This window comes from Leptosomus discolor, chromosome 16 (assembly GCF_034619465.1).
Source record: "Leptosomus discolor isolate bLepDis1 chromosome 16, bLepDis1.hap2, whole genome shotgun sequence".
Taxonomy (NCBI): domain Eukaryota; kingdom Metazoa; phylum Chordata; class Aves; order Leptosomiformes; family Leptosomidae; genus Leptosomus; species Leptosomus discolor.
The window spans coordinates 4,515,099-4,523,934 of NC_141406.1; the positions used below are offsets into that span (position 1 = coordinate 4,515,099).

Consider the following 8,836-nt stretch of genomic DNA (forward strand, 5'->3'; position numbering starts at 1 on the left):
AACCGACGCGGCGGCGGAGCGAGCTGCGTGTCCGCCTCGTGCTGCGCCCCGCCCGTTCCGCTCCGCCCAGGGCCGGTCTCGCGGCACCCGCCGAACGGTGAGGGGAGCGGCGTGAGGGCCGCGAGCGCTGCGGTGGGGCAGCCCGGGAGAGGGGCCGGGCCCGAGCCAGGCCCCGGGAAGGCTGAGGCTGAGCGGCCGGTGCCTAGGCACCCCGGCGGCTGCCCCGTGCCGAGGCCCTTTCCCGCACCCCTGGGAGCTGCAGGCGGGAGCCTTCCCCGTAGCGGCGCGGGGCTGCGAGCCCTTGTCGGGGGGGCTGGGCTCCCTGGGCCTCCCTCGGCGGGGGAGAACGGTCGGGGCCGGGCGCGGGAGCGGCGGCGCCCTCTCCCGGGGCTGTCGGGCCGCTGCGGAGCTGGAGCGGGGCTGGGGAGGGCCGGGGGGTTTGAAAGCGCCGCGGCGGGGCTGGTGTCGCTGCGGGCCGGAGCGCCTGGAGAGCGAGCGCTTACCGAGGCCGGGCTTTCGAGGCAGCGCTGCTGTGGGTGCGAGTAGAGGCTGTGCCCGCGCCTCGGACCCCCGGCAGAAATGCTGCACCCGCGGCGGTGGGCGCAGCGCGGGCCCTGAAAGTCCTTGGGGCTCCGATACCTGTGTGAGTGCTTGACGGGGGGTCCTGGCAGGCAGCTGCTCCCGCAACTTTGAATTCTCTTCTTTGCTCAAGACACAATCATGAGTGACCGAAAGGCAGTGATCAAGAATGCGGACATGTCAGAAGAGATGCAGCAAGACGCTGTGGAGTGTGCTACTCAGGCCTTGGAGAAGTACAACATCGAGAAGGACATTGCTGCTCACATAAAGAAGGTAAATGTTTTCTTGTTGTGTCCTCACGAAATCTCTATGCACATGAAAAATCGAGCAGGGAGAATGCCGCTAGGCAAGTAGCTCTTGAGAAACAAGTTCTAGAGACGCTAGATAATCGAGTTAGACTTTCTCTGTAGGCTGGTGTCCTTATGTTCCTTTCCCCACCCTTTGCGTGGCCTTTTCCAGGTCCTTCTGCTTCTTTCTTGCAGTATCTTCTACTCAAGCCTTTTCTGCCACTGTCCCATTGTGCAGGTGAACAGAGAGTGGCAGCTGACTGTCCCTGTGACTGATGAGCTGGGACAAAACACAGGGGCTTTATTGAGCTCTCCAGCAGTTTTCCTCTGAGAGAATGCCTGGTTTATATAGTCCTTGGTTTAAGTTCTGTTGAACTTAATCTGGAGGATCTGTTAACAGTTCTGTCTAGCTGGGTCAAAAATTGCAGGGAAAGGTAGTTTTCTGCAAGTCTCCTGTAATCACACCTGTTCTTACATAGTGATGTAAGCAAAAAAAAAAAAGCCCACTAAAAAAATCCTGATGATACTGATTTTCTGTTGTTGGCAACGTCTGTGCCATACTTTATGCAGGATTAACAATACTGAACATGGGAAAGATCTAGTTCTGATATTTCCTGCTTTGTCAACGCAGGAGAATGAAACAATCGAAGAGTGTCAGTGGAAGTTAAACTGATCTGAGTGGAAGAGCTGTTTTAAAAGTAGTTCAACTAAGCAGAATGATTGCTTCCACTAGAGAAAATCTGTGGGCATAGCAAACCAATACAGAAAGGCATTTTTTTCCCTAGATGCGGGAAGTATCTATGACAGTGGAAAAGAGAGAGTCTAGTGTAATATTTTTCAGGTATTCTTTGTAGCAACTACTGGGAATTTGCAAAGGATTTGTTTGAAACGTCTAAACCAGTAATTCTTGGATTTGTTGATAGTACTGGTGGTGCGGAGTGTGTGGCAGAGATTTTTCCACCGAGTCCCTTTAGCACCCGTGTGGCAGATGAAGTTTGAATTTCTGTGTGTGTGTAAATGTAGTGGTGAAGCTTTTACTTGAGGGCTGTAGTTTCAGATCACGGTATGAATTATGGGGGGGGGGGGGGAGGAGGGAGGGAAAGACTACTTTCCCTGAACAAAAGTAATGTTTTAAGCTTACTGCTGCTCATATGGGAAGCACTGTGGATTTTTTTGTGGATTCTTTTATGTCCAAGCAGCAGGTGAGCAATAGATGTAAATAAGATAATCCTAGTACTTAAGAGCATCTGCTCTTCCTCTAATTGCCTTGCTGAATACCTGTTTAGAGGAGTTTTATTACAGTGAAAACCTGTTTAGAAGGGTTGTTAATTTCTGGTTCTCTCTTCTGTAGGAATTTGACAAGAAATACAATCCCACTTGGCACTGCATCGTGGGAAGGAACTTCGGCAGCTACGTGACTCATGAGACCAAGCACTTCATCTACTTCTACCTCGGCCAAGTCGCTATTCTTCTTTTCAAGTCTGGTTAGAACCACGGACTGTTATGAAACTTGCACCCGGTTACGGGACTGTGTGCTGACTCCTCCGACTAGTTACTGCAGCCTTCCTGAGGACGCAGACCTTGATCTTCAAGGGCAGTGGCAGGGATTATGCTATGGCAGATGATGATACAGTGTGGATAGAAAAAGGAAAATACCAAAAAAGTCTTCCTTGTATTTATTTTTTTTCAGAAGGCTGCTTCTTTATAGTAGAGCTGTTGGAGCAGTTTTGCCTTTGAGAGTTTTATAGCCACCTACAGTATTGCCCAGTTACTGCTTGTGCTATGTAAGTACTGACGGTGTTTAGTTTTCTGTTCCAAACCTCTTATCCTTCCAATTTGGGGGGTGTTTTTGATTGTTTTTACCCTCTTGTTTTGCTGGATGTACTGCCCCAAAGCCTGAGCTGTTTCTCTTTCTGCTGCTGCCTCTTGGAGAACCGCTTTGGAAAATAAAGGACAAGCTCTGCCCCAGCCGCCAGGTCGTTGTTTCTGGCTGCTCTGCGCCGTCCGGGCGGTGGCGGTGGGTGACCCGGCCCGGGCGAGGCCCCCGGGGGCGCAGCGCCGTGCGGGCCGCCTGCTGGGGGGTCGGCGGGGGCGGCCTGAACCGCTGCCGCTGCCCGACCGGGGGTCGGCGCCGCAGCCGGGAGCGAGGAGCGGGCGGTGCCGTGGGCCGTGTCCGTGGTGGTGTCCGCGTCGCGGCGGGGACTACAGCTCCCGGCGTGCTCGGCGGCGGCCGAGGACTACGAGTCCCGTGGTGCGGGCGGGAAGGCCCGGGAAGGGCTCCATCCGGGTCCCGGCCACTGCTGCGGGCGACTCGTCGCCGTTACGGGGCAACGCTCAGGCTGGGTGGGCTCCGTTGTGGACTAGAGCGGCTCCGGCGCGCCCGGCAGCGAAGGGCAGCAGCCGCGGTCCGCCTCGCCCGGCCTCGCCGCGGCGGAGCGTGAGCCCGACGGCGGTAAGAGGAGACGCTGGGGGCGCTCTGAGGGGGCGCCCGCTTCGCTCCCCACAGGGCCGGGCCAGCGGCGCCCGCCCAGCGGTGAGGGGCGCGTCGGTGGTGTGGGGGGCGGCTTTCAAGCGGGGCCGGGGCCGGGACCGGCCTGGGGAAGCGGGAAGGCTGAGACCGGGCGGTGGGCACCTCCCTCGGCGGGGGAGGGTGGTCGGGGCCGGGCGCGGGAGCGGCGGCACCCTCTCCCGGGGCTCCCGGGCCGCTGCGGAGCTGGAGTGGGGCTGGGGAGGGCCGGGGGGTTTGAAAGCGCCGTGGCGGGGCTGGTGTCGCTGCGGGCCGGAGCGCCTGGAGAGCGAGCGCTTACCGGGGCTGGGCTTTCGAGGCAGCGGTGCCGTGGGTGCGAGCAGAGGCTGTGCCCGCGCCTCGGACCCCCGGCAGAAATGCTGCACCCGCGGCGGTGGGCGCAGCGCGGGCCCTGAAAGTCCTTGGGGCTCCGATGCCTGTGTGAGTGCTTGGCGAGGGGTCCTGGCAGGCAGCTGCTCCTGCAACTTTGAATGCTTGTCATTGTTCTATACAGACATCCGAGGGTGATCAGACAACTGTGACCAAGGATGTGGACATGTCCAAAGAGATGCAGGAACGTGCTGTGGAGTGTGTCTGCATGGCCATAGAGAAATACAATGTTGAAAGAGAAGTTGCAGCCCTTGTAAAGACGGTAAATGTTTGATTGTAATATGCTTTTGTTGAACGCTATCTACACCAGAAATCAAGCAGCATGAGTCTTGCAACTTCCCGGAGGCAGAATGCCTTTTTACCTAGTCCTTGACTTAAGTTGTGTTCAAATTACTTTTAAGGTTATGTTCGTATTTCTGTAATAGTTGTGCAAGACTGGCTAGGTGGTTCAAAATTTGCAGGGAAAAGTAATTTTCTGCACTTCATCGGTATTCACATATTCCTTTTATGTGCTGAACCATGCTAAAATCCCATGTCTTGGACCACTTTATCTGGTGTCCACAGAATATCTTTTTTTTTTATATATGCATGAAGAATAGCTACAGTTGCACAAAAGATCTACTTCTGATACACTTTCTGCTTTGAAGTTGCAGGAGAATAAAGAAATCTAAGGGTGCTAGTGGAGGTTAACTGTTACATGAATCTGAGTGGAGGACCTGTTTGAAAAGTCATTCAACTAAACGGTACAATTGCTTCTGTTGGGGAGGTCTTCCTTTCCTGTCACCCTAACAGGAATATAAGCAGGCTTATTTTATTTTTATAGTGGAGAGCAGAGGGTTCAAGCTCATCGGATTTTCCTTTAGGTTTCTAGATGGAATCTGAGAAGTTGTGGTGAGGAGATAGTTTGTCCATAACTGATCAGAAATGCTCGCATGCTCTCATGGAAGGTTTCCTCATTTGAGAGCTATTGGATGTGACAGTATATAATGAACTAACTGGAATGTTATGCTTTTAAGTAGAGCTGTATATCATGGTTGTAGAAATGGGTGGTGGGCTTCTGAGTATGGGAGAATATGATCGCATGCCTGACACTTTAGTGGTGTAGTTTGAGAACGTGGTAGGACTTTTGATGGGGGACTGCAGTCCTCGAGCTTGTTCTTGCTCAGCTGGGAAACGCTGTGGGGTTTTGTTATTCTGTGTCTCAGCAGCAGGTGAGGAGTGAGAGGTAAGCGGCACAATGCTTGTACTTAAAAGTATATGCTGCTGCTTAATTGCCTTTTCCAAAAGTGATGCTTGTTAGGAATAAACTGCTAAGTCTGCAGTCAACTTTTGGGTGAGAACGATGCTAGTTCCTAGTGCTCTCTTCTGCAGTAGTTTGAGAAGAAATACAGTCCCGCTTGGCACTGTGTTGTAGGAAGGGTATTTGGCAGCTGTGTGTCTCAGGAAACCAAGCACTTCACATTCTTCCTTGTGCTTGCTTCTGGTCGTTGTTCCAGTCGCTTGGGCTTACAGGACTGCATGCTAACGGCAGCAGCTTAGTGCCTTCAGCCTTCCTGAGGAAGCAGACCTTGGTCTTCAGGGGTAATGTCAGGGATTTTTCTGGAGTTCTTGGTGGTTTTGTTGTGTTTAGGAAAAAATAAAAGAAAAAAAAGCCTTTTATTTATTTTCTTACCAAATTTGGCTTCTTTGCTAATAAAAACGTTATGTTTATTCTCTCTTTAAGAGTTTTATGGCTGTTTTCTCTTTTTGCCTAACACGGTGAGTATTCCTCCTCATCTCCCTGTGAACAGCCACCTCTCAAAGAAACCTCTTCTCAAATCCAGACTATCTGAGTGCTGAGCTAAGTGCACGAGGTCATGAGTAACTCAAAGCTGCGCGGAGGAGCCCTGTGGTTAGACAGGCCGTGCACTGTCAGGGACAAGTAGGAGTTGCCGCAGGCCCTTGGCCTGGGTGTAAGGTAGATCCGTTTGCCCGATGCCTCGTGCCCTGGGACTTGGTGTAGGTGAGGACTGCGCTGGTGGATGTGTGGCGCCTTGAAGATAAGCCCGGTGTCCTGCCTGTGATTTCAAAACCGAAGTCCCTGCTGATAGCAGCTTCCTTATTGAGAAAGAGCTCAGAAGTTGCTTCCCCCGGTGCTCTCAAAGCTCCATGTCCGGTTGCAGACAACGGAAAGCGCTCGGCCGGGCTCCGGTTTTACAGCAAACCCATCTGCCAGAGAGCACCGCGGGGGGCTTTGAGCCGAGTCTGCTTCCCGTTCACTTGCAGCGGCCCCAGTACGACATCAGTTTTGGAAGGCGCCCAGGCTATAGCCTGTGTCCTTCGGCGTCCCCGCCCGCCGTGGGCAGGGGCGGCAGGAGGGGGCGCTCAGGCACCGCGCGTTCCGGTCGCTACGGAAACAGGTGCAGGCGCGGGGCATGCTGGTCTGTAAAGGATGCACCTGATTCTGGCCAATGAGCGCCAGGGGTGGTGGTGGCGGTGACCAATGGCTGGCGGCAATGTGCAGGGGGCGGGGCTGGGGGCGCCCGGAGCCGATGGGGGCGCCCGGAGCCGACGGCGCCGCGCGCGGCTCGCTTAAACCGACGCGGCGGCGGAGCGAGCTGCGTGTCCGCCTCGTGCTGCGCCCCGCCCGTTCCGCTCCGCCCAGGGCCGGTCCCGCGGCACCCGCCGAACGGTGAGGGGAGCGGCGTGAGGGCCGCGAGCGCTGCGGTGGGGCAGCCCGGGAGAGGGGCCGGGCCCGAGCCAGGCCACGGGAAGGCTGAGGCTGAGCGGCCGGTGCCTAGGCACCCCGGCGGCTGCCCCGTGCCGAGGCCCTTTCCCGCACCCCTGGGAGCTGCAGGCGGGAGCCTTCCCCGTAGCGGCGCGGGGCTGCGAGCCCTTATCGGGGGGTGCTGGCCTCCCTGGGCCTCCCTCGGGCGGGGGAGAACGGTCGGGGCTGGGCGCCGGAGCGGCGGCGCCCTCTCCCGGGGCTCCCGGGCCGCGTCGGGCCGCTGCGGAGCTGGAGCGGGGCTGGGGAGGGCCGGGGGGTTTGAAAGCGCCGCGGCGGGGCTGGTGTCGCTGCGGGCCGGAGTGCCTGGAGAGCGGGCGCTTACCGGGGCCGGGCTTTCGAGGCAGCGGTGCCGTGGGTGCGAGCAGAGGCTGTGCCCGCGCCTCGGACCCCCGGCAGAAATGCTGCACCCGCGGCGGTGGGTGCAGCGCGGGCCCTGAAAGTCCTTGGGGCTCCGATGCCTGTGTGAGTGCTTGACGGGGGGTCCTGGCAGGCAGCTGCTCACGCAACTTTGAATGCTTTTCGTTGTTCAATACAGACGTCCGTGGGTGATCAGACAGCCGTGACCAAGGATGGGGACATGTCCAAAGAGATGCAGCAACTTGCTGTGAAGTGTGCCATTTGGTCTCCGGATGAATGCAATGTTGAGCGTGACACTGCAGCTTATATAAAGAGGATAAGTGTTTGCTCATAATGTCTTCTTACTGAATGCTATATAGATTTCAAAAATGCAAAAATGTTGGTGGGTAAGTAGTTCTAGAGAAGCAAGTTCTATGGACATTAGATAATCTAGTCAGACTTTCTATGTAGGCTGATGTCCTTGAGTTACTTTTTGTACACCTTATGCACTTTTTTGGTTCTTCACGTCTTTCACAGTTCCTTCTATGTAAGTCCTTTCCCCTGTTCTCCAAAGACAGCACTTGAACAGTAATTTTAAGTTCCTAGTGGTCTCTTCTGCAGAAGTTTTGCAGGAAATATAATCCTGCCTGGCAGTGTGGGAAGGAATTTTGTGACTCACAAGACCAGACACTTCATCCTCGTATACATGGGTCCTGTTACTGTTGTTCTCCTCAAGGGTGCTTAGAGCCATGGACTGTTTCTCAAACTCTTGTCTTGTTACTCAGCTGTGTGCTTAAGGCCCGAAGCCTGGTGGCTTCAGCCTTCCTGAGGAAGCAGACCTTGGCCTTCAAGGGCAATGGCAGGGATTTTGCTACCATGTTTTTTAATTGTAGTTAGGGAAAAAAAGGAAAAAAACCCACAACTTGTATTTATTTTTCTTTCCACAGCCAGCTGCTTTGCTAATAAAAGTGTTGTGTTCTGCCTTTAAAAGTTTTATGGGTATCTGTCCTCTTCTTCTAGTATTGCTTGTGCTATTTATTTCCCTGTGAATGACTAGCTTTGTTAGAAAGTTACTTTTCTCAAATCCAAAACATCTAAACACAGTGGTAACCATCCTCATAATTTGTTCAGTAATTTTAAGAATCATAGACCTACTAGGAAGCAAACAGGACTTAAGGTATTTTATGAGGCTTCTCCTAAAACATTAGCTCTGCTTTTTTGCACTCCGCCCCTGCTTTTCTAGTAAGAAACCTGGGAACTGTTCTCCCAGTGAACTTGAAGCTCTCATCCCTAAAATAATGGGAAAGCGATCAGCAGATGCGCTCAGTATCTTTGAATGTTGTTTTAAGGGCTAATTAAAATGCCTTTAGAATATCTGTTGCTGTGTGTTGTTTCCCCCCCCCCCCCCTTTTTCTTTGAAGGAAAAGTTTAAAAATATCACTTAAATTAGGCATTATAGAGTTATTTTTTCACTTTCACAGTTGCTTGCTACAATTCAGTGGAAATACTTGATTCTTTATAACCTCTCAGGCCTCCATGTTCACAAGCTTTACCCCTAGTACTGTCAACTCATACTTGCTTAAGAACTGATGGTGTTCAGTTCTTTCTGTTCCAAACCTCTCCCGATGGGGTTTGCTTTTGATAGTATTTCCTGCTAAAGTCTTGCTGGATGTACTGCCCCAAAGCCTCAGCTGTTTCTCTTTCTACTGCTGCCTCTTGGAGAACCGCTTTGGAAAATAAAGGACAAGCTCTGCCCCGGCCGCCAGGTCCTTGTTTCTGGCCGCTCTGCGCCGTCCGGGCCGTGGCGGTGGGTGACCCGGCCCGGGCGAGGCCCCCGGGGGCGCAGCGCCGTGCGGGCCGGCTGCTGGGGAGGTCGGCGGGGGCGGCCCGAGCCGCTGCCGCTGCCCGGCCAGGGGTCGGCGCCGCAGCCGGGAGCGAGGAGCGGGCGGTGCCGTGGGCCGTGTCCGTGGT

General features: G+C 54.4%; 1 protein-coding gene and 1 long non-coding RNA gene across 2 annotated transcripts; both read left to right on the forward strand.

Moving 5' to 3' along the window:
- Window positions 1-39: 39 nt before the first annotated feature.
- LOC104347485 (dynein light chain 1, cytoplasmic) lies at window positions 40-2,834 on the forward strand. Its single transcript, XM_086474298.1, has 3 exons — window positions 40-97; window positions 713-852; window positions 2,218-2,834. The coding sequence occupies exons 2-3, from the start codon at window positions 721-723 to the stop codon at window positions 2,353-2,355; spliced, it is 270 nt and encodes an 89-aa protein (XP_086330424.1). The 5' UTR covers window positions 40-97; window positions 713-720; the 3' UTR covers window positions 2,356-2,834.
- Window positions 2,835-3,283: 449 nt separating this feature from the next.
- Window positions 3,284-7,855, forward strand: LOC147414301 (uncharacterized). Its single transcript, XR_015183927.1, has 3 exons — window positions 3,284-3,318; window positions 3,887-4,024; window positions 7,065-7,855. It is a non-coding gene; the product is annotated as an uncharacterized LOC147414301 (long non-coding RNA).
- Window positions 7,856-8,836: the final 981 nt, after the last annotated feature.